Genomic DNA, 25,219 nt, shown 5'->3' with positions numbered 1-25,219 from the left:
TGAAAAAACTAGATAAAGAAAGGCTGGAAAAATCAGAAAATACAAAATTATACCTCTTTATTATATGTGTAATTTCTTGAAAAAGTGCCTTCTCATCAGCAGCATAGGTAACTTCTAATCCTGTTACTCCAGATCTGATAAGTAATGGAGTCTGATATCTGATATCTAAGAAATAAACAAAATGTTGGCTATATATATTGCATTATGTAACAAAGCATTATAAAAAAAGTAAAAACTCTTACTTATGACTAAGTGTGCTACTGAAATATTTCAAAGAAAGCATTCTCCATTGTAAAAATACAATTGAACTTCTTGAAAAATTTCTGATTTGACATGAGTAAAATTTCAAATTTCTTATCTCTCCTAAAAAATTTGTATTTGCAAAATCCCCCGATAAAGACATATTACCCACAAAAAAATTATTACTTTATTTCTGTGTTCAATTTTTGTAGTGGAAAGAGGTTTGCTTAACAGAGAATATTCTCATCACAAATATTCTCAAAATGCTCAACTACTCCCTCTTCCAGGAGGGTCAGAGGACACCAAAAACACAGTCCTGCTTTTTACTGCATATTTCCATGATGTCACAACTTCCCAGACTAGCTGAATTCAAACCAAAGGTTCAAATGACCAAACTATCCTGAGATGTTCATGAGGATTCAATGACTGGTTTGTCACAGGTAGTATGATCCATTTCAAGAACAGCAATGATTAAACTTTAAATGTTTATTTAGGGGCTGGGGATTTAGCTCAGTGGCATAAGCGCCTGCCTTGCAAGCAGTCAGTCATGAGTTCGATCCCTGGTACCGGTAAAAAGGAAAAAGACAAAAAAAAAAAAAAAAAAAAAAAAAATGTTTATTTAGTTTTGTGCTCAGACTTCTAAGTAGACTGAATTTATTTGTAACAATAACCATTATAACTGCAAAGAAATGCATTTTATAAAATGCTGATTTAGTATAGTATATGAAGAAACTGAACCAAATTGTATGTATTTTCAAAGATATAAACAAAGTTAGAAAGCGTCTTTAAAAACTCTTAAGAAGAATTCTGTATTGGCAGCAAAATAGCTACATATGCAAACAGTAGTCTACTCCAGTTGGCCTAATTGGATTCTGTATGAATATAAAATGATATTTAGATCAAATTACATATGTTAATTAGAACTGTCTCAAGATCTTTATGTCATTATTTCCTTTTTCCTGCAGTACTGAGTGAGGATTGAACCTAGGGCCGTGCACAAACTAGATAAGTGCTCTACCACCCCAAGCACCTTCTGATTTTTGACAATAAATTAAGCAAAAATAATGGATCATGAACAAAAATTGCCCACAGCTTTCTACTCCTAACTCAGTAAACATTTTTAGAAACAAGAACAGCACAAAATTTCTCCTTGTTAAAAGAATCACCCCAGTGTGCATAATCTATATCCTTAATAAAAATGAACAATACCTTGACCAGAGATTGTCTTTTCTTTGTCAATCACTATTACACCTGTGAGTTCTGTTTTTTCTGTATCTGGCAGTGGAGTATCAGATGAGATGCAGTAGAAAAGAGCACAGATTGGATCAAACTCAGGATCTGGTTCTAAGTCTCTTCTAGTTCGAGCATGTAACTCCACACTGATTAGGGTAAGATTTTGTATCTATGAAAGAAATAAAAATTATATTAAAGAAATTTTTAAAATCTACATACTCAAAGAAATATTCTTCACTAAAATTCTAAGAAGATACAAGTGTTAAAAAAAAGGCCATAAGAGACAAACTTGTAATTTAACATGCCACAAATTAAAACTGATTTTTACTGAGAATTGAATAAATCAACACATTTTTATTTTAAAAATCTTTGCTACATTTCAATGACAGTTCCTTTAAGTTTATTTCTTCTTAGTACATGTTTGCAGTATGTCATGATTGTACTTATTGTGGGGAGTTGGTATGTGTACAGAACACACCTTAATTCTTTTGTCCCCCGACCCTCCTATTTCTCCCTCTTCCCTCCAGCTCAGGTTCCCTTCCCATTTGTAAAAGCTCTATCTTCAGTATTTTTCTTCATTTCTTTTTCTATCCCCTTTCCTCCCTTACTCCATCCATCTCTTGTTCCCCTATCCATTTAAAAAAGATCTTCCTATTTATCTTTTATTTTATTCTCTCTCTTCCCCTCTCCCCCATACACACACACAATATGGTATCAAGTATCATATTTTACTCATGTATATATTCTTTGACAGATAATAAAAATTGCTTTCCACATGTATATTCCTATGTTAATTAAAAATCTCAACTTTAATTCTCAGGTTTTTTTTTCTAAAATAAAAAGAGCTGGACACAGTGGCATGCAAAGAGACATACAAAGTGTAGAACTACTTACTGCCTTTGGAGAAGAGAGTAGAGTGAGACAGAAAGAAAGCTTACTTTTCACTGTAAATCTTTGGTCCTGATTGAATTTTTACCACATATAAGTAATACTGCTTGTGTTGATTAGTAGATTGTTATGAAATACTTTATAAAACAAAGAACATTAATTATGTATGTACTAGTAGGAAGGCAAAAGAAATAAACAGATAAAACTCTTGTTTCTATTTTTTAAAAGACTAAAACTTTAAAAAAGTGAAATGGGGAGCCAAGAGAAGAAACCTTTTAATGTTACTTTTCTTTGTGGTGCTGGGAATACAACACATGGCCTCACTAATGCGAGGCAAGCACTCTCACCAGTGAACTGTGTACAAGCCCCAAGAACTTCAGACGCACAGACTTCAGTATCTTATTTTAATAATCAGTATGCACTACTTCAATGAATACAAAACGTTAAAATGGGGAAACTCTCCCTCAAACTTAAGAAAACAAGATAACCAGTTTAATTAGAAAAGGATGAAAATATGGAAAGACTATGGAGAAGACTGAAGACAATTTCAGATTGAGTCTAGATTTCATTACTAGATAACTTCACATCTCAAAAGCGCCATATAAAATGCAGTATCGCTCTTGTGGATATTACTTTGAGCAAACATGGAATACAGAGCTAGCCACAGAGATTTTCCTAGACAAGACTAGAATATAGATTTGGGGGGCTCATTTCCTGTTTTGGCCATCAAGTGGCGGTTAGGACTCTTAAGAGGAGAGGAAGGAGTTGTCAGCAGCCCACCAGACATTCTGAGTGACTGTAACTTCAAGAGGGATAGTGTTTCTGAAATGGGGTTGCGCAAAGCAAATTAATGAATACATATAACAAATACATAGAAAATTATATTTTACAAATAAGAAGGAAATAATCAAACAATAAGTCTTAAAAGTCATTGTGATAAGGTCTATCAGTTTTGTTTTGCAAAATGTTTTTTTAAACATAGTATTTCTTTCATTTTTAATTTTGTGTGTGTGTTTCACATATATTGAGCTCATCCCATAATTTTTCTTGGCTTCAGGGGTTAGAACAAGGTGAGGTACAAAAAGTGAACTATGTATCAAGCTATTTTCCACTTCTGTTGAGTGAAAAATGCACAAACAGAGAAGTGAGAATTTTAAAAATCACAATTTAGGGCCAGGGATTTAGTTCAAGTGGCATAAGCACCTGCTCGGCAAGTGTGAGGTTGAGTTCAATCCCCAGTACCAAAAAGCAAGAAAGAAAAAATGGTGGGATCAGAAATAATCCAGTGTGGGAAAGTAATAATTATAAACCCTACCTGGAAAAAATTAAAAACATACAAAATGTAAAATAAATAAATTAACTAAATAAATACAGAAAATAAAAATAAATTAAAAAATCACAATTTACATGTGTTTAACTAAGTCTCTGCCTTAAGACATATAAAACCAACATCATCCAACAGAAATAAAAGCCACATATGTTTTAAAATGTTCTAATAGCCACAAAGAAAAAAAGTAAAAATGTTCAATTATTTTAAAAACATTTATTTTATTCAGTATAGGTTGAGAATCCTTTATCCAAAATGCTTAGGACAGAAGTGTTTTGAATCATATTTGCATATACATAATAAAGTATCTTGGGGATGTAACAAAAACTGTTAAATACCCACATAAAGCTAGCCTGAAGATAATTTTATACAGCATTTTTAGTTACTAAGCAGTTTTACTATAGCTCATCTCATGAGGGTAGGCATGAAATTTTCCACAAGCACAATCATATCAGTAACTCAAAGTTTCAGATTTTGGAGTTTGGATTAAGGATTTTCAACTTACGTATCTAAAACTTCTTTCAATATATAACCAATATAAAAATTATGAATAAGATAACCTACATTCTTCTACCTAGTAAGTCTTTGAAATCGGTATACTTTATATATTTCTAACACTCACTATGAATGCTAAATTTTCTATGAAACTACTTGATCCATATTTACATTTCATAAAATTTACAGTTGAAAAGGTAGTTTCAAATACTTAGGCATACATGAATCCAGCATGACTTTTCAAACTTTTGAGTCCAGCATCAGTTTTTAAGATTAAATTAAATAAAATTAAATAAAACATAGAAGTTCAGTTTCTCAGTTGTACAGGACATATTCGAAGTTCTCGGGAGCCACTTTGCTAGTATGTACTATACCAAAAGCACAAACATAAACAATGAAAACATAATTTCCACCTTATTAATAATTGGATTGTGCTTTGCACTGTTTTCTGTGATACGGATAAATTTATAGTACTCACATATTCTTTCCAATCCATACTATGATGAACGTTTTTGTGAGACGGTGTTCTAGCCTTTAGCAAATAGTTTGTAATATGAAAGTAAATAGGTTATAAAGATTATCTGAATAAATCATCACCTTTTGTATCAACTTCTAATTTACTGAGCCAATCAAACAGAAATACCAGTAAATATCACATTTGAGATGTGACAGAACATCCTACTATAGTAATCTCAAATAAAAAATAGATTTTCTAATATATAATTTTAATATTTCAAATTTTTTTATAGTTTTAGCCACTATAAACTAAACTTCAGTTATTAGATCTGTCAAAGTTGTGATACCAGTCTCAGCAACTAATGTACAACTTAAAGGTTTTTCTATACAGTATTATATAAAGTAAAATAAAAAGAACAAAACGAAGATCTACAAGGATAGAATTCACTACACCTGTTTCATTAAAAACTTTCCATACTTGCTTTCCAGAATAAAACCTAATAGTTAAACATACTATATGTGTTCTTGCTGTCACAGTTTTACCTCATGTAAAGCTTTTGCCTCCTGTAAGTTTTGTATGCTGACTTTGAAACCATAAGTATTGTTTAGAGATGGTCCATCAATCTGAGAAGTTTCTTTCTTTGGGGTATTTACAGTTGCAAATTGATTCTATTAAAAAAAATAGCCAGAAAAAAATAAATGAGCAATCGTTTTCTTTCTTTTGATTATTTCTCTTAGATAATATGCTTTTAATAATAAATTATAAACATATCTCTTTACATCTAAGAAAAAAACTTTTGTTAGTATTATTTTCATTCTAGTAACTGGATAAATGTAGAAGTATCTGATACAGAAGTATCTGTAACCAAGCCAAAATTTGATTTTTGAGTTATAAGCCCCAAATACTAAAATAACTAACACTTGTAGAAGGCTGACAGGGATATTATTTATCTTGACCTTTCTTGAAAACAATATAAGCAAATAATTAATGTATTTGCAATTATACTGACTGAAGCCTATCAGAGATTTGAAATTCTAATTTTGTATTTATCTCTAATACTATAAGTCTCTAAAAGCTGAATTAAAGAAAATATTCTAAGTAATTTTCAAACATTTAAAAAATCAGAATTTTTTCATTTCTTAAAATTTTTTTGTTTTGTAATTCCGTTAACTGTTTTCCCTAAAATGTTGATTTATATTTATAACCCACTGGGTAGCTGCTCTTAAAACATATAGTTTATAATTCAGTAAACTTTAAAGTGTAAATTTAAAAGCCATAACTTCAAAATATAAATACTAAAGTACACCTTATAAAACTAATGACGTTTATGGGAAGTGGCCAATATGAAAATGATTTTCATCATATATATTGAAGGATACATGTACAACAAATACTTCTTCACATGACGATACATAAGTATCATATTTTTATATCTGATAAAGACATTTATAACTTTTCAGATCAGTAGTAAATAATGTTGCTCTCCTTTGCTACTTATTAAAGTAAATTGAAAAAATTTAAGTTATTATTTTAGAAAAAATAATAAACCAAGAAAAAGGATATGTATCTTGGTGGGATCAAAAATCACTTACTTGAGCTCTGCTGTCATTGGATTGTTCTGATTTTGCCAGTAATCAGTTAATGTATTTGTATCCTCATAATCCACATTTTGGCTATCATATTCACTTTCTCTGTAATATTTGTATTTACATATAAGAATCTCTTAGATCCCAACAACAACAAAAAAACTAAAAAAATTAGGCAATTTCTTGTTGTCTCAAAAGATATGTAAATAATGATGCAAAAATATAACTAATAAAAATTTTTAAATTGAGACAATGTTATCAACCAAAATCTAAATATAAGACTGGATCACCACTGATCTGTAAATATGCTTAATATAGTTACCTTTGTTTGTGTAGTTAACAGTACTCTTCTAAGAGTGTCAGTATTACTTCCTTTCTTATTATTTAACTTCTGGGTTTTTGGTTCTGAAAAAGAAATTTCATTTTTTTAACTTATACAACAAAATTACCTGCTTCTGTTTTAAAACAATTTCCTGTTTCAAATACTTAGGTACCATTTGTGAATATTATCCTAGAAACTCCTCCAAAGACTTCACAATTTAAAAAAATAAAACTAATTCACACCTCCTGTGTCCACCAAATTAACTTTAAAATTTTGTACTTTTATTAAGTTTACTGGTACAATTTAGATATATATATAATGATCATATTCATCACAGAGAATTTGTACCTGTATATATCTGGACTCCTTTTAAAATTTTGTATTTTTAAATAAAAACACTTAACTTTTCTTACTGCATTTTATGCGTATCTGTGGGACTCACTTAATCCATCTATTCACTTATCAAATATTTATGAGGAAAAGACATTGTCTTTCCCTCATGAGGGCTACAACAGAATCAGAACTTCACTGTATTTGCAGAGAATAAAACTGTATCATTCCCTTATAATACATCTGTGAAACATACCTTCCTAGGCCCTCAGTGTTTCTTGAAACCTTGAACAGTGCTGAATACTATACTGTATATACTATGGTTTTTTCCCCCTATACATACCTATCATAAATCTCAGTTTATAAATTAGGCACAGTAAGAGATTAATATAGCTGATAGTTAAAATAGAACAATTCTAACATACTGTAATAAAAGTTACGGGAATGTTGTCTCTTTCTCAAAATATCCTGTTACCCTTCGCCTTTTTATAGAAAGCACTTAACAATGCCTTATTGGTTTGTACGAATTCCCAGCATCACAACCCTAGACCTTTGGGGTCACTATAAAGTAAAATCAGGATTACTTGAAACTTGTGAAGGGTTACAATTCCAAAACAGCTGATCTAATAACTAAGTTTGTGACTACCGAGAAGGCAGCGTATATAATAGTATGGATATGCTGGAGAAAGGCATGAGCCACACCCAAGAAGAAAGTGTGATAGTTCATTATGCCACTGAGAATGGTGCACCATTTAAAATTTATGAATTGGGCTGGGAATTTAGCTTAGCGGCATAAGCACCTGCCTTGCAAGCAGGCGGTCGTGAGTTCGATCCCCGGTACCGACAAATAAATAAATAAATAAATAAATAAATAAATAAATAAATAAAAATAAAATTTATGAACTGCTTATTTGTAAAATTTTCCACTTATTAATTTTGGACTGAGTCATCTGTGAGTAACTGACATTGTTGTAATTGGAATTGGGTAAAGGGAGATTACAACTGAGTACCTACAACAAAGGAAGAATATAAATGGGAATTTTTACTTAGGATAAGACTTTAAGCAGCAAACCAAAAAGTAATAATTAACTAGGAATAGATTGGAGATCTTCCCAAAATATCAGGCAAAAGAAATGGGAAACTGCTAAACATAGGCCCAAAGGCTAAAAATGAAGTCAAAGCAAATGATGATGGCTCAGTCTAATGTTGTGATAACAAGGTATAAAGAAGTAGACTTATTTGGGTTATGTAGGAAACAAACATGTGAATGGAATGGTAATAGGTTGGAAAACACTAAGTGGTTATTGAACTAATGAAGTAGATACTAAATTAAGTTTTTTTTCTTATTTGTGTAGCTGACTGATAGACAGTGTTGTTATTAAGAACTGAGAGAAGACCAGATGGGTTTCTATATATGGGCGTGTGTGTGTGTGTGTGTGTGTGTGTGTGTGCTGTGCATATGAGGGTGTTGGTTAGGTAGTGGTTAACATGTACAATGAAACTGAGAATTAGTTTAAAAAATACTGATTATGTACTTGTAACTACTCAAGTAGAAATGCCAAATGGGAAGTTGGATAGTGTTTTGCAGCTTAAGACAGTTCTTAAAAGAAATGCAAACATAAAATATCTGAGTTACTAGTATTAATCCTGTGGAAAGGAACTAGAAAACACAGGCAAAAGCAGAATAATGAAAACTTAAGGTTAAGCCTTACTAAATGCCAACAATTTAGGCAGTAACAGAGAATAGTAGAAAGGTTCAAATGAAAGCCAGCAGGAAGCAACAGGAAAGTGGGAGGGAAGTCTACAGGAGAAGCTTTAAGAAGAAAGATGAGATTGGCAGAACAATGGCTTAGAAGGCATGTGATAATGAAAATACATCCATTAGCCTTAGCAGAATGAAGTTTATTGAGTCTTTATAGAAGTCAGCATAGTGAAATGATGGGAACAGAAGTTCGGTGAGTTGATGGCTTGTGTCTAAATGTCCTCCTAAAGCCCCTTATGGTCACAGGTCAGGCTTTGCGTAAGTGGCTGGATCTAGAGGATGTAATGCTGGGATTCACAGTACAATTCTAGGATTAAGGGTGTCAGTGTTACCAGTGCAGGTAGAATGGGTAAAGGTCAGAAGACTGTTGCTTGTTGCTCATTCCTTGCTGTTCTCTACTTCACTGCTCTGGTGTCTTCTGCCTGCCATGAACTGTTTCTCCGCTACAATGCCCCTCTGCCATGGAGCCAGCCCATTATGGACTGCAACCTCTACAAACCGTGAGCTACAATAAGCCTTCCCTCCTTTAACTTTAGGTGTTGGGTTTTTGTCTCAGCATCAAGAAAAGTAATTGACAGGAGGTAAACTAAGGAAGCTGTCAAAGTTAGCAAAATAAGAAATTTGGCTTTGAAGGGGAAAAGAAAGCACAGATACTGGTTGGAGACATAAGGTCAAGAAAAATCTTGTGATTTTGATTCTATTTAAAAGGCAAAAGAAATTTGGGTATATGTAAAAAAGCCAACATGGAAAATCAAGTTGAGAAGACAGATTTCTGAGAGCGCCTGCACAGTATTTCACTCCAAGATAGGAAGATAGGATGGAAACAGATTTTACAGCACAAAGATGAACGTTCATCTTATTTATGATTATCTCTTATTTGCTGAGCTACAGTTTCTTTTAAAAATCTGATTTACAGGCACACACCAACATTCCCCCCTCCCCCTTTTTTTTAGTATCACTGAGGATTGAAAACAGGGATTTACATGGTAGGTAAGTACCTTACCACTGAGTTACGTTCCCAGCTCTTTTTAAATTCTGAAGTATGGTTTTTAGTTGCTCAGGATGACCTCAAATTTGTGATCACCCTTCCTCTGGAGTAGCTGGATTACAGGCATGAGCCACTGTCCCAAGCTTGGTGGTTTCATTTCTATCTTTAAAGACCATTTTTAAAGCCTTTCCATTATTGATGCTTACCTGTTGATAAAGGGCTAACGCTAGTTACTTCAGGAAGCCTTTCCATAAGTTTTCTCTGTACAATTGGTGTACTATGAAGGCAAAGTGATTCACATTTCCCAGTTCTTCCCCTAACTGGAGAGATGACTAGAGACTCCCCAGTCTCACTGCAGGGGCTTTTCTGTATATCATCTCTTACTGGCTTTAAGAAGTTCTCAACAGCCAAGGAACATAGCTTCTCTATTGGTGATGAAGGTCCGTCATCTCTATTTAACGTTTTGGAATCTGGGGATGTTGCTTGTTGCCAAGGAGGAATTACTGGAGATTCGGGGGAGCTGTAACTAACATAACAGTTATTATCATCACCTTCATCTTTCTCAGGATCACTTGCAGAAGCAACTGGCAGCAGCAGGTGGCTTTTACTTGAAGTTTGACTATATCTTGTGGTTGGTGCTTGTAAAGCAATATGAGAATTATCAACATCTTCCTTGGTATGTGCTGTAGTAGGAAGTATATGTGGGCTTTCATTCATTTGTGGAGGCACTATAGGTTTGTCATCAGGGTTGGCTAAAGGGCTGAAAATCTCAACAGCTTCTAAAATTCCAGTTGGTTCAATTTTAGGCAGTTTCTTAGAACGCTCATATTCTTCTTTGGCTTGAAGCCATGCTTGAACCAGTTGTCGACTTGGGGCACATTTGCAAGGCATAATCACGATTTTTTTATCTTCAACCATTTTATGGTTGTTAGTCAATCCTTTATGGACAAATGATTGGCCATTACGAATAGGTGACCCTGGTCTTGGATTCTGAGTCATTGCTGAGAATGCTGTTTTCCACAGACGAAGTCCTTCCAAGGAAAAGTCTCCCTCAAACTCAGCCAGATCATTTGGAAGCCGAGTTTCTACCATGAGGAGCCGTCCACCAATCTCCCTATAAACAACACATTTCAGAATAATTGCTTTGTCTCAAAGAACAATTACTGAAAGATTTAATTTCCCATCAAAGAGATGTTTGTAAAGTCTCTTCTGGGATCTTAACTACATCCATCTCTTTCTTATCACCCTATCACCCGCTCTTTCATTGTAGCTAGAAACACTCTATGTTTAGCTCCAGCACACTTTTCCTCAAAGCTGTATGACTAACAAATTGTCTTTGTAAAGTATCACCAATACACAACACAGAAGATACATTTTATTTGTTTTAGTTCCTCATGAAACCTTCCTTCCTTCAAGGAGGTAAGGCAAGCTCATTAGACTTTCCTCACTTTTTCTCATTTTAACTTTCCTCTGTTAAGACACATGGATAAAAATGAGGGAGCAATTTATAATTCAGTGTCTATATCTTCAGGATTTTACCAATAATTTCTTTCTATATTTATCAGGAAAACCAGTCAATTCAAACAGGTCTTTATATCCTTCAAATTCTCTCAATAACTGAAAAAAAAAAAAAAATCACCCTGCTGGCAGTCTACAGAGTTTGTAGTTAGTATGTGTGAGATCCTAAGATCAATGCCTAGCACTAAAAATCAACTACGCATTAACTGAAGTAAACTACCATAATTTTTTCTTCTTTTAAGTAAGTTTTAACATAAGGACTCAGAAGTTGGCAGAACCCACAAAATGTATAGCTTAAATGCTAACAATGTATTTATATGTACATATGTGAAGAATCAGTAATTTAAATGACCTGGTTTAGTTTCCAATACCTATAAATATCACATAATATTTTTTCTGTAATCTACAAGCACTATTTCAACTATATAAAATAAGCCTACTCTTTCTTCCTCATGATAACTCTCTTATGGGTATGAAGACAGTTTTTTTCAGTCACTTCTCTTACAGCAAGACTCTTCAAAAGTCCTGATCTCTACATGAAACTCAACTTGCTATATTCATGTTTTCTGCTTTGGAGAAAAGAAGAAGCATCCAGTGTTGCCACAGTTCCTGTTCCTTTTATATGGCAAAATTTCATTCTCTACTAGTCAACACTGTACCCAGCACATAATTTTTTTTCTGTACCTGCTTTGCAGTTATGTGACAAGTTAGAAACAGAATTACTGCCTTTGAAGTAGTTAGTACATGTATCATGTGACCATACCCAGCCCTAATGCTAACAATACATAGGTCATAGTGAAGTCAAGAATAAAAAGCTTTGATAAGATATGGCAAATTCAGTTTTCTTTTACATTGTCAGTAGCATGGCAAAATTTCATAACATGCATAAAAAGTTTCTAATTTTTCAGGAGTCCTACTTCTTGGATGATAAAAGAAAAGCTCCAAAATATAAGAAATGCTTTAATAAAGAAAATAGTACTTACAAATCTATACAGGCAATACAGAAAATGACCTTTATGCCCACCAATATATAAATGGCAATATTAGGCTGCCATTAAATGTATTAAGAAACTCATTGAATGAATAAATTGGGATTGCAATACTTTACATAAATCATATTTTGTAAACTAAAAACTGTACTTTGTTTTTTTTTTTTTTTTTTTTTTTTTTTTTTTTTTTAAAGACAGGGTCTCACAATGCTGTTCAGACTGACCTTGAGCTTACTTTGTAGCCCAGGTTGGTCTCAAACTCACAACTATCCTCCTGTCTCAGCCCCGCCAAGTGCTGGGATTACAGGCATAAGCTACCATGCCCGGCTTAAAACTGTACATTTTATAAAGCAAGAAAATATCAAAATATCACAGTGGCTACCACTAGGTAAAGAAGTGATGCAATTTCTTTTTTTAATCTTTTTTTTCTACATTGATTTTTTTATTAAAACATTGTTTCAAAAATGATTATTATTCTTTTATTTTTGCTACAGAACAAGTATCAAAGTTGGAAAATAAAAACTAATAGTAATAAAAAGTTAATGACTATCATAAGTAAGTTTGGTCACTAAAAATTCAAACCACTTAGAAGGCTGAGATACAAAACGGAGATGGAAAAATATACTATAATCACTACTAATAAAGTCAAAGTTCCTAAAATAAAAATTGACATGTAATGAACAGGTATTCATATGCTCTAGCAGTAAAATAAACAAGTGCCTTATGTGACTATTAAGGAAAACTAAACTATCCAGTTCTGTTGGGAAGAGAAGGGAGTGTTTCCATCCTTCATTTCAAGTCATCACAGGAGAGAATTTTGTGGCCTTTACTTCAATTGGCTCTTCATAATTCTTTCAATAATTTAAGTAGGGCCTGCTTTATAAGCCCTCCCTTTTTTTTCCTACTTCTGAAATGAATGGGCTCTTTCTGCAAATGGTTAAAGTACATAGGATCATAACTATTAGGGTAGAACAAGAATTATCACTTAAATCTCTTCGATTAAGTCATGTTCTCTATAATTTAGTGCCTACAAGGTATGACTTAACTTGGTGATGAAGGTGGTACAGGATGACTATTCAAATGCTGATAAATCAGTACAATAATTCCCAATCTATTATTTGCAGTATCGCTTACATGAACAGAGTCTTAAAAAAAAAAATAGACAAGGAGGGCCCAAAGCCCAGTAATACCCTTAAGGACTACACAAACTAACACATTTATAGTAAGACTGAAGATGCTGAAACCACTTGGAAAGAAAGTCACTTTAATAAAATAAAGACCTTAAAAAAATCTTCATTTACTGTAATAGAATACTTAAAACATATGTATGATAGAAACACTTTTAAAATTTCCATTTACTATAAAAGAATACTTAAAACATACATATGGCTCATTGCTGTGGTTTGGATCTTGAGTGTCTCCAAAAGACTCATGTTAGAGTCCTGGAGCCCAGCTTAGTATCACTCGTAGCTAGCAGAAACTTTAAGAAGTGGAGCTGAGTAGGACTAAGACACCAAGAGTGCACCCGTAAGCAGTATTTCAGGGCTCCAGCTGCTGCTTCTCTCTTCTGGGGCAGGCAGCCTTGCTCAGCCACACGTGCTGCCAGAATGTGTTGCTGCCTCACAGCCCCAAAGCCCCAAAGCCCCAAAGCAATGAGGTGAACTGTCATGGACTGGAACACTGAAACTGTGAATGAAAAGAAACCTTTTCTCTTCACCACTTGTTACAGTAATGGAGCCTGACCAACATATTCATGGTAAACATCCTTTAAAAAATGAAGTTCTTTTTAAGCAGCATGAAAGTTTGACATTTTTAAAAGACATCAATTTAAAAATGACCATTGTGAGAGACAACTCAGTGATAGGTAGAGTGCTTACCTAACAAGTGTGAAGACTTGGGTTTGACCCCAACATCTTAAAAAAATAAACACAATCACTGCAATATTTCTGTTCCTCTAATCCTTAGGAGAGATACACTGTTAAGTAACAACAGACCCATGCCCAATATAAACATCAACTCAAATTCATTCAGGTATAATAAGTTTGTGAATTTTCTTATTAAGTCTATAATTACAAATAGCTTTCACAATGATGCTTACAAATATAGTATCACAGACAGAAAACTAGCAATCAGGGATTAAATATTATAATAATTACCTGGGTTTTTCTGGCACATCAGAAGGATTACTGCAAAATGGTTCCTGGTAGATAGTTTCTGAAAGATCATGATCCAATAAAGTTGCCACAATTTCATCCCTACTTGGTGGGGACATAAGTGGTTTCAGAATGTGAGCAGCTCGAGGGGTAAAAATGCCATTTTTTGATTGTAAAGGAGAGCTGGCAGACCTTGGTGAACTATCAGGAGTTGGTGACAACATATTATTTCTTGAAACATACAATTCTAAGTCTTCAGATGCTGCATCCACAAGTTCACCATCAGGAGAGGAAAGTACTGTGGTAAAAGAGGTATTTACTGAATCAAGAGACTGTCCCATTTCTTTTCTGGTGTGTCCTTGAATCCAGTCTGAACTGCTTGGCTGTGAGAGGCTAAGAAACACTTCTTTGCTTAGTGAACTCCTACTCAATCTGGATTTTTCATTCAAACAGTCCTCTGCTTGCTGGACACAGAAAGAATCCATTATTGAACTAGATCGAGTAGTGATAGAATGAAAGCTATTTTTCCATTGGTGGTGGCAATGATTTTCACTGCCATCTATAGATGATTTCTCAAAAAGTTCTGGACTAGATCTAATCCAGGAGGTTGAGTCTGAGACATGATGCTTATCGTCACACTTCTGGTTGTCGTGACTTAAAAACTCATGTTTTTCTATAGCTTGTCCTGGAAAAAGGTCCTGAGCAGCATCACTTAAGAACTTCTGAGGCAAATTCTGATCAGCTGGGACAAACTGACTCCCAGAATAAAAACTACAAAATCCAGTCTGTCCTATTGTGTTAATATCAAAAGTATAATTATGTTCAGGAGACAAACTATCTTCAAGCGAGTAACAACTTTCAAAACCTGGATCTGAAAAAAAGATGGGACTATCATCTGATAGGGAATTATCCAGCTGGACAGAATTCTGTATATTTGAAGAGTCTATTTTTAAAACTTTGGGAGTTTTTTCTTTAGGTTTTGTACTTCTTGGAGTTCGAGGTTTTCTTGGAGATGTTACTGCTCGTGTCCGTTTGTTTGCTTTATGTTCAAGGGAACCAGAAATAATTTTGTTTGGTGGTTGTTTACTAGTTAATGAATCTTGCATAATGTTTGCATTTTGTGCCTTCTGCTGTCTTTTTTGTAACAATTCCTTTAGAACTGCCAGTCCAGATTGTCCTTCAACAAATGCTGAAGGTGTTGACACAGTTTGATTTTTACACTGAGAAAGTGCTTTGGTTTGTGAAATTGCTTGTGACAGTGACCTCTGCTTTGCCTTTTCAGGTTTAAAGTTTGACATATCTAAAATAAAGCCCCTTTGTTTTTGCTCCCATGCTATTTGTCTGATTGGACTTCTTAAGGAAGTTGCAAAGCAATTATTAGGCATTTGGCTTTCCTCTGAAGCTGCATTTCCTGAAGAACAAGTTTCACTGTGCTTTGATTGTTCTGCCTTGCACACAAGCTGTTGCTGACTGTCTTTGCAATGTAAAAAATTAGGGGTACAGACCTGGTCTGGCTTTGATTCTAGGGAATTGTGAAATTCATTTAACTTTCCAATGGATGACAAATAGTTTTTTTGTAAATTTGCACTCTCTTCTATCTTCGGAGACATTATACTAGACGATATCTGTGTACTCTGCGCTACCTGAGACAAATGGTTGGAAAGATCAAATATATTTTTTTGAATCAAGGTTGACTCTTTTAGAGTAAACATAGCACTCTGATTATGAGACCTTTGAATATTAATTTTTGAGATTCCAGATCCTATAGAACCACAAGCAACAGATGAATGCAAATCATCTCGTGAACTAGGGAATGTTTGCAAATCTGCAGACTTCTTGCTTTCTAAGTAAGAAGAAAAGCAGCCAGATAGTTTCTGTTGTGCACTGATTCCACTGGGCTGAGGAACAGAAAGGGGATGATCTGCAGGAGCGCCTGTCTGTGACACCTCTTTCTGTTTAAGAAGTACTTGAGAGCTACCAGAGCTTTTAGTAGGTTCAGACACATTCTGGTTTTTCAACACAAATTTAACTTCTGCACCAGACTGAGATTTTATTTTTTCATCCTTAAGTGCTGTTACGTGCTTTTTAGATTTATTTTTCTCACTTGTTTTTTGTTTCTGTTTTGCTCTTGGTTTCTTTGTTCCATCATCTATTAGTTTATTTGTCTGATTGCGTTTGTTTCTTTTCTTAGTAACTACAGAGGGATTAACATGCTTTGCTTTTGATTTCTTAACTTGTACTCTTGAGCGGTTACTTTTTCCTACACGAGAGTTAACAGTCTTACTATTATAGGAATTAGGACCCTTAAAAAGCACTGATGCTTTTTCTGCAGCAGCCATAATTTCTTCAGCTTTTGGATCTGTGGGAGACCAGCAGCGAGGTGGAGAAGAATTTATAGGACTTGTGCTTCTCTCAGAAAGAAAACCTAGTTTAGACATAACGTCACTATAATTCAAGTCACAGTCTTCGGTTTCAGCATTGTAAGATGGTGAGGGAAGAGAAAGAATAGCATGTGCCCGCTTTTTTCTGAAAGATAAAGTTCTTTTAATGTTTTCACTACTTGTCCTTTGTTGCTTACCAGTTTTTTTCTTAGCAGACTTATGTTTTGACTTTCTTCTGTGACTTTTCTTTGGTGTCAGTGGATAAATGGGATATTTGGTTGCAGGGGAATCAGGAACTTTTGGCCAAAAATCTTTCAAAGGTGCAAGTTTCTTATACAGTTCCATTTTTTCTTCTGTTAGTATTACTTGTTTTTCTTTAGAGTCTATTTTTCCTAGTTTTACAAGCATATTTTTCCTTCCTCTAAACCTGTTGATGATAATGTACTTTATAATGACAGGGGGTAGCTTTTTAGACATTTTTCTTCGTTTTCGAGATTTGAGAGTTCCATCTAAACTTTCACCAATTTCCATGGGATGAGGTAGGCTGATTTTTGAGTTATGTGTTACAAAACTTGACTCACTGTCCTCTGTTTCATAATTTACCTTGCGTTTGGCTCTAAGTGTGTATTTATTTCCATATAGTCCAAAAGACTGCTCAGTTTCTAAGGTTCCATCTCCAAAGTGACAGTCTAAAAAACTGTCTGTAGGTGTTTTGTTTTCAAAAGCTCCACAAGGGGCTTTACTTAAATCACCAGCCAACACATTATTCTTCTCAGGATTACTATTATATGGATTATTTTGTAAACAACTATCTTTTGTGGATCCAATTTCACTACTTTTGGTAGAAGCCTCCTGGTGACCCACAAGTTTCTTTTTATTCAATTTTAATCGGGATGGTTTATTGGCAGGTTGTAGTTTATATGTTACAGGAGATAATTTCTGTGGTCTACTGAGACAGTTAGAAAGAACAACACTAGGAAAGAACATATAGTGTGCTGCTTGCTGGCTGAGACTTGGCTTTTCCGTTTTATGTTCTTGAAATTCTTCATATCTAATTTTAAGTTTATTTAGTCCACTCTCATCAGTAATGCAATCAAGAGAATGCACCACAGTTTTATTCTCTCCTGAGCATGAAAGCAATTCACGATTTTCAGTTAGCGATGAGGGAAATAAGCTATTTAGAGCTGTGCTGTTTCCTTTTTCATGTCCATCAGAGGGTAACTTAGTTTTTGAATGACTTAAGTTAGAAAAACTGAAAGAGTTTTTGCCCAATGTATTCTCAATAGTGTGACGGCTCATGTGTATAAAAGAGGCATCCTTTTCAATCTTTCTAATGTTCGTGTACTTTCTACTTGGTACTTGTCTTGTAACAGATGGAATATCTTCTTCATAATCAAAAATACTAGTTTCACAGGAAGATACTGGAAGGGTGTCTTTCTTACTACTTTCTTTATGAGAATTTTCTGAATGGAGAGTACAGTTTAATGATTTCACTGAGTAAGTGCTTTCATTTGTAAAAGAAGTGACTGAATTATCTAAACCTTTTTCTATATTGTTTGGCTGTGGATGGTCATCAACTAAATCTTCCTTGTTCAAAACATGGGAAGAAAGGGCACTTGTGTGTTTACACTGGAAGGTAATCTTAGCAGAAGATGGGGGTTCTAATGTAGCAGCATCCTTATGAAAGATGGAGGGTTTTACAGATAGCTTGCTTGTTGCAATTACAGAGGAGTGTGTTCTAGAATTTTCATTGTTTAGTGGATTATCTGGAATGGAAAAAAATAATTCATTACCACTTTAAAAAATATTTTTCTGTATCCGCATGGAAGAGACTAGTTATCTTACAAAGAAGTTTGGTCTTATTATTTTAACCACATTTTCTTTTGATCAGGGAAAGGTTATATTGGGGCAATATAACGTCTTTTGGAGGAATAAGGGAAAAATCATATCACTTTAAAAACTTTTTATAAAGTAGTACTTTAATTATTTCAAGTAAGCTGAGCATATTTCTTAATTTCCAATATTACTTAAATGTTAACACAATACACTGATTAAAGTTTACAAAGCAGGAAGTCGATGATTAACAGTGCCATGTGTTCTTAGAAATGAAGTCTGTATCTACATTCTTTTAAAAGAAAAACAGGGGAAGGTCAAAACGTAACAGTATCACAACAACCTTATTTAATGAACTATTCAGGAAATGTGACAGTTTTCAAATACACAATATTTTAAAGCTCTAAATAACTAGATGCTTGCTTTAGACTTACTCACTTACCACCATTTTCATCTGCAGTTCCATCTAACTGAGGTATAGAAAGATTGGTAAGAAGCACACTGTTATCATTCCATTCCATTTCTTCTTCAGAAGATGAATCATCATCTTCAGTTGAATTTCGGTGAGTATTTCTATACAGTGACCTAGAAAATATTAGAATTTATTAGTGAGTATGTTATAAGAAAATCTCAAATGCAAATAATTTATCTAATCTGACCATAACATTTACAACAACAAAAGATATCTGGAAAATGTAACTTTAAAAAGAAAGGCGGGGCTGGGGATTTACCTCAGCGGCATAAGCGCCTGCCTTGCAAGCAGACAGTCGTCAGTTCGATCCCTGGTACCGATAAAGAGGAAAAAGACAAAAAAGACAAAAAAAAAAAAGAAAAGAAAAGAAAGGCATACGTAATCTGCCTTATTAACATGTTTTACTATGGTATCTGCAAATTATTGTAAATAGACATTATAATACCTCTTATGTGAGTAGAAGGAACAATTTCTATTTTCACAGCTGTGCAATATCCTGGATTATCATGTCTAGTAATACTCATCCTTACAATGTCCCTTTCTTTCTTCCTGTCCTTAAATACACACATATAACAGCTCAAATGAGAACTCAGTAATTTATTTTTTTCCTTTTTGGGTATCAGGAATTGAACTGAAGACCTTGTACTTGCCAGGTAAGGGTATTTGTGCCACTGAGCTATATTCCTGGCTCTAACCCAGTAATTTCTAAAAAGTGCCTCGCTGGAATACTTAAAGCCATTTCCATAAATAAACAAACACTGTAATCTGAAATAAAAGAAAAATATATAAAAGGTGAAGGAAGGGCTAGTCAATTCAGGGTGGACAAAAAATAGCAGTACAGGTACTGAGCCAATCTGTTTTATATTCTGTAAGAAAGTGATTTGCTCTCTCACAGGATTATCTTTCCATAGTTACCACTTTAAAAAATATTTTTCTGTATCCGCATGGAAGAGACTAGTTATCTTACAAAGAAGTTTGGTCTTATTATTTTAATCACATTTTCTTTTGATCAGGGAAAGGTTATACTGGGGCAATATAATTACTAATTATTAGTAAAAATATTCCTATAGTACTCAATAATATTTCTTTTCAACTCTAACTGATAGTAACTGTATTCTTTTATTCTTTTATGTTATGATGTGGATCTGAAATGACCTCCAAAGCTCATGCATTGGTTTGGACACCAATACAGCAGTGTTTGGAGGTGGAAGATGACTGAATTATGAAGGTTTTACCCTCATCCACTGAGAGATTCATAGCTTAACAGGCAGGGTGCTGGGAGAGGTAGGAACTTTGGAAGGTCGTACCTACTAGGAGGAAGTAAGTCACTGAGGGCATGACCTGCCCAGCCACCCTCCCCTTCTTTCTCCTTCTCTCCTTCATACCTGCCACAAAGTAAGGAGCTCTGTCTCACCACAAGTTCTCTGCCATGATGAGCTGTCTTATTATAGGCCCAATAAACCATGGAGCCAAGTTACCACATACTGAACCTCTGAAACCGTAAGCTAACATAAATCTTCCTCCTTTGTTTTTCTCACTTTCTGCCACAATGATGAGAAAGCTGAATAACACACTATTACAATCTCTCCATTCAACTCCCGCATATGATTTTGCATTTGTTTTCTGCAGACATATGAAGCATATCTTTGTCATCTTCCACAGGACAGTCGTCAAAATATATAAACATATTTATCATGTTCTATGGTTTATCTCCATTCACTATTCAAATATTCTTCAAAAATAAGTGTTCACAGATCCTTCTGTTTTTCTTTCTTGTTTTCTCTTTCTTAATAATCTTAAACTATGGTTCACAGGGAAGAATATAATATTTAATAGAGTAAAATTAATTCCTTTTCTAGACATTATGCTTCTACTATTCAATTTCTTGTTAATGTATGTTTATGAAATGTTAGATTTGTTTTCTCATGTTAAAAGGGGCATGGTTTTAGAATTTGTCCAATCAATTACCAAGCATGAACAGAATCACAGGATAAATTATCCGTACTATTGCAGGAGACACTATGTCATAATAATAAACATCACATCTGGAGACTTCTATTCCAATTTATTAAGTAGAAAAACAAACACTTCAAATTTACAGATTAGCTTCTTTTTTCCTTTCAATAATGGTTCTGGGATATAAAATTTCAAACACAGATGTTAGAGATTTAAAGGGGAAGCACAGTCACTCAGGCTCAGAAGCCTAATTTTTTCTACCCAGAGATATAACACTCAAAGGCAGAATTCTAATCTCACACACACTGACCTAGAAAACTCCAGCGCCACCTTACTATTTATACTGAGTAACAAACCAGAATGCCAGTGTTTCCTTCTGAGACACTCACGTATTTTACATTTTTAATGCTTAATTCCTATAGTTTATTCATACCTGAATGCCATTCCTTGTCTTCCAAATTGACACTATACATAGTTGCTAAGCTCCAGATCAATGTACCTCACAGAAGGCATTCTTTTGTTCAAGTTCTGAGATGAGGAGGAGCTTTAATTGTCCTCATTTATTACTCACATATGTTAAAACAGCCTATTCGAGTAGATTATTTCTGAAACATGTAATTTTTCTAAATGTAGCAAAATTTCACTTTACTTGGAATATGAAATATATGCTCCATGAAAACAAACCACAACTTAAAAGGGTTTCAAAGAAGTCAATTTAGTTCCCAAGGACTTTACATTATGAACAACAGCAAGAAACAATTTCTGATTAACAACCAGTGACAATGACAGAACAAAGTTATTAAAATAACTAAAAATATTACCTTTTTGGGGCACAATGTTCTTCAATATTGCTGTCCCATCTCTGGGACATCACCATACTAAGCTCCATTTCCTCTTTTTCAATCTGTGGTTCATTTTCTTCATCATCACTGTTTTGGGGATTTTTAGTGTCTCCAAAAGACTGACATGGTGCTGGTTTGCTATTTCTTTCCCCCTGATATCCATCACTTTCCAATCCAGCAAGAAGACGAACAAGAGCCTCGTCAGGACTACTGTCCACTATAAAACAAGTGAAGCAATCACCAACAAACAAAATTTGCAAAAACACAGATGCTGGCATATACTAAAAGTATATAGTTGGTGTAAAGTCTCAGCTGATTAAGTGGCTCACTCATCAAAGTGTGATCCTAAGAAAATTTTTATTAGTGATTTTGTAACCTTATTAAAAAGAAGAGACTCAGAACTCATTTCCATTGCTAAGGCAGGACCCTGAACCTGCATTTTAACAAGCTACCCAAACACTTAAGCCTGAAGCATACTATACAAAACAAGGATACAAGTGTTCAAAATAAATATAAAACATAAAAAATATGAATTAATGCTAAAGAAGTGCCTTAAATTTTCAGAAATATAAAGCTCTTATTCCTCACTTAAGCTTTATTTACCTCAAAGAAAATCTGTACATGCAAAAATACAAACAGGCTCAAAAAGCAGTTATCAGTATTATTTATACAACCATGTCACATATACTAGAAGTGCTAAAATAAAAACGATACATTATAATCATGTGGTGGTAAGGCTGTGAAAAAACTGGAACCCTCAAACATTGCTGGTCAAACTATAAAATGATATAGTTGGCAATTCCTCAAAATGTTTAACATAAGCATGTGATGTATGCAACTCCTATGGTTGTATCAGAAAAAGCTATGATGAAAACAAAAAACAAGGGGACTGGGGGTTTAGCTCAGCGGCATAAGCACCTGCCTTGCAAGTGGGCAGTCGTGAGTTCAACCCCCAGTACCGATAAAAAAGAAAAAGACAAAAAAAAAAAAAAAAAGAAAACAAAAAACAAATTTATCTAATTAAATGCAAGGTTTCATGTTAACATTCAGAATAAGTATAAAGAATATGAAACATTAATTTCTTCAAGTCAAAGAAAAAAGTATCCCTTTACAAAACTCAATTTTCACTTACTCAAAATACTAAATATGGTGGCATTGTTACTTACTGAAAATTGGTGACTCACTCAATCTTTGAGTCAAAGGCTGAAACGTCTGACTATTTTCCATGAGGTTCAAAATTGCTTCTTCATTAATAAGGGCTTCTCCCACTTTATGTGTGATGTCAGCTTAAGATGAAAAGAACACAAAAACTTTAGCACAATGTCCTAAATCTAAAAGTTTTCACTTAGACTTTGCATAAGTTAGGAAGCATTACAAAGTGAACCAATTTAACAATTTGAAGAGTTAGCAATACATGTTAAACAAAAACATAAAAAGTCACAGAAATACCTAACTAGTTACAAAAATCAGTGAAAAGTTAAACAGAACACACATAACCACTTCAAGTCTATGGATCACCAGATAGTTACAATCTCTATTTTTTTTTATTCTACCTACTGTATAATTATTTTCTGATTAAAAATATCAGTTACCTAAAAACTATTCTGTATGTCAAAGATAAATTAATTCTTTACCATTTGTACATTTTTCAGAAAACTTCCAATTCATTATCTAAAAACAGTATTCTTTCAACACTCATAGATGGTCTGATACACAAAAAGATTCAATAAGTTTAGGAACAAGGTAAAATACATTGCACATTTATAATGTGATCAAAGGAAGACAGATAGTAAAAAACATATTAGTAATGAGAAAAAAAGTACTACACACCAAAAAAATAGCAAAAATTATATGATAGCAAATTGGAAAAAGAATTGTTTTCTTATTGAGGGTATTATAATGAGACTTAAAACTAGGTGCATTTGACTTTTTAAAAAAGTATTAAAATCTTTCAGAAGACATATTATTGAGGTAAAACATTCTAGGATAAGAATGATTAAAATGTATGTACATGTATCTGCTCCCCAAGATGAATATAATTATGCATCACAAACATACTGAAAAACAAATTTTAAAAATAAAAATATACAAAACAGTAATATATACTGTAAGCACAAATATAAAAGAAAATACAAAGGCACATGTATTAACAGTTTGTACTTACTACAGGAAACAGCTTACCTTTAAAGACATTGAAAGGATAAATGAATGGGAGAGGACTTTTGTTAAAGCCACTTTTTATTTCTTAGAGGAAAAAAAAACCCTGGCAAGCTCTGCTGAACACTGGCTAGACACCAGATGTCTACAATGGTATTTTTCTGAATATCTGAAAAAGAAAATCTCACCTTTGGTTGGCTCTATGTCTCTGTGGACTTCTATCATATTGGCTGGAGTACATTGAAGCATTTCAGGAGACAGAATGTCAGAATGCAATGTTAACTCAGCAGAGAACTCTTGAGATCCATCGCTGTAGTCCACAGATCCTGATAATTTTCTGTTTTATAATAGCATACATATATACATATCATATATAATATCACTTATAGCAAACTAGATAACAAGAATAAAATTAGTTCTGAGATCTATAAATAATAACCACTTACACAGAGAAATCATTCTGTTTGAGAATTTCCTGAAGTCTCTTCTGAAATTTTTTTTCACTTTCTGTTGCTGGTAGAAACCTGCGATCTTTGAATTTCAAAAGTGTATTAAAAAATGTAATAGCAAACAAACAGAATACTTTTCCTTTCTAAAACAGCTTTTAAAATGACAGCAATTTCTTATTTTTCTCTTGACACTTATACTACCACCTAAATATATCCCTATTATAGGATCAGACAAAACAGAAATAGTTGTTACTGAAACTGTAAAATTAAGCACTCAAAAGAACTTTATAATAAAGTTCTATAATTATAAACTAAATCTGAAAAGGAAAAATGATGCCCTATTTATAAAATAATGTATATCCTGAAATTAGCCATTGTGAAGCATTTCTATTTTAAAAATAAAAGTCAAAACATTTTTAGTGTCCTGGACATTACAATACTGTACATACATTTGCCTTTTGAGTTTTCTTTTATTCTTTCACTTTTATTGTCAAAAATTTGTTGCACTGGGCCAGGAAATACCTCAGCAGCACAAGTGCCTGCCTGGCAAGTGCAAGGTCCTGAGTTCGATTCCTGGTTACCCCCTCCCCCAATTTTTGCATCTGTGGTATCTATTTGAGCCCTCGCAAATACTTTTTGAATGTAGCAACATTCAATTATAAATAAGTATGCTGTCAAAGACCTATACTTAATTATTAAAGAGAGCTTACTATGCTATTCCCAGAAAATAATTTGGAAGCAGTACTTCATGGGTTATATTTTCAAAGCACAATAATACACTAAACTGTGTTTCCATGTTGAGAATCATGCTTTTTAATGGTTCACTTAATAATACAGGTTA

The 25,219-nt window shown here is 33.6% G+C and overlaps 1 protein-coding gene across 3 annotated transcripts in view; it reads right to left on the bottom strand.

Annotated features, from left to right (window-relative positions):
• Rev3l (REV3 like, DNA directed polymerase zeta catalytic subunit) overlaps positions 1–25,219 on the bottom strand; it is a 160,693-nt gene that overhangs the window by 40,370 nt on the left and 95,104 nt on the right. For all 3 annotated transcript variants that reach the window (XR_010048503.1, XM_063252366.1, XM_063252367.1), the window contains exons 8-18: positions 24,376–24,460; positions 24,118–24,266; positions 22,939–23,058; positions 21,752–21,989; positions 18,945–19,087; positions 14,292–18,435; positions 9,835–10,742; positions 6,549–6,631; positions 5,183–5,308; positions 1,450–1,642; positions 54–165 (exon numbers count right to left, since the gene is read on the bottom strand). Coding sequence is in view for 2 of the 3 variants with exons in the window: in XM_063252366.1 (XP_063108436.1) it covers positions 54–165; positions 1,450–1,642; positions 5,183–5,308; positions 6,549–6,631; positions 9,835–10,742; positions 14,292–18,435; positions 18,945–19,087; positions 21,752–21,989; positions 22,939–23,058; positions 24,118–24,266; positions 24,376–24,460 (6,301 nt within the window). In the remaining variant the exon portion in view is untranslated. The remainder of the gene's footprint in view (positions 1–53; positions 166–1,449; positions 1,643–5,182; positions 5,309–6,548; positions 6,632–9,834; positions 10,743–14,291; positions 18,436–18,944; positions 19,088–21,751; positions 21,990–22,938; positions 23,059–24,117; positions 24,267–24,375; positions 24,461–25,219) is intronic.

The sequence above is a fragment of the Cavia porcellus genome, unplaced genomic scaffold, assembly GCF_034190915.1.
Source record: "Cavia porcellus strain 051 isolate PalLab524CR breed Dunkin Hartley unplaced genomic scaffold, mCavPor4.1 scaffold_7, whole genome shotgun sequence".
Classification (NCBI taxonomy): domain Eukaryota; kingdom Metazoa; phylum Chordata; class Mammalia; order Rodentia; family Caviidae; genus Cavia; species Cavia porcellus.
This window is presented reverse-complemented; position numbering and strand designations above follow the sequence as displayed.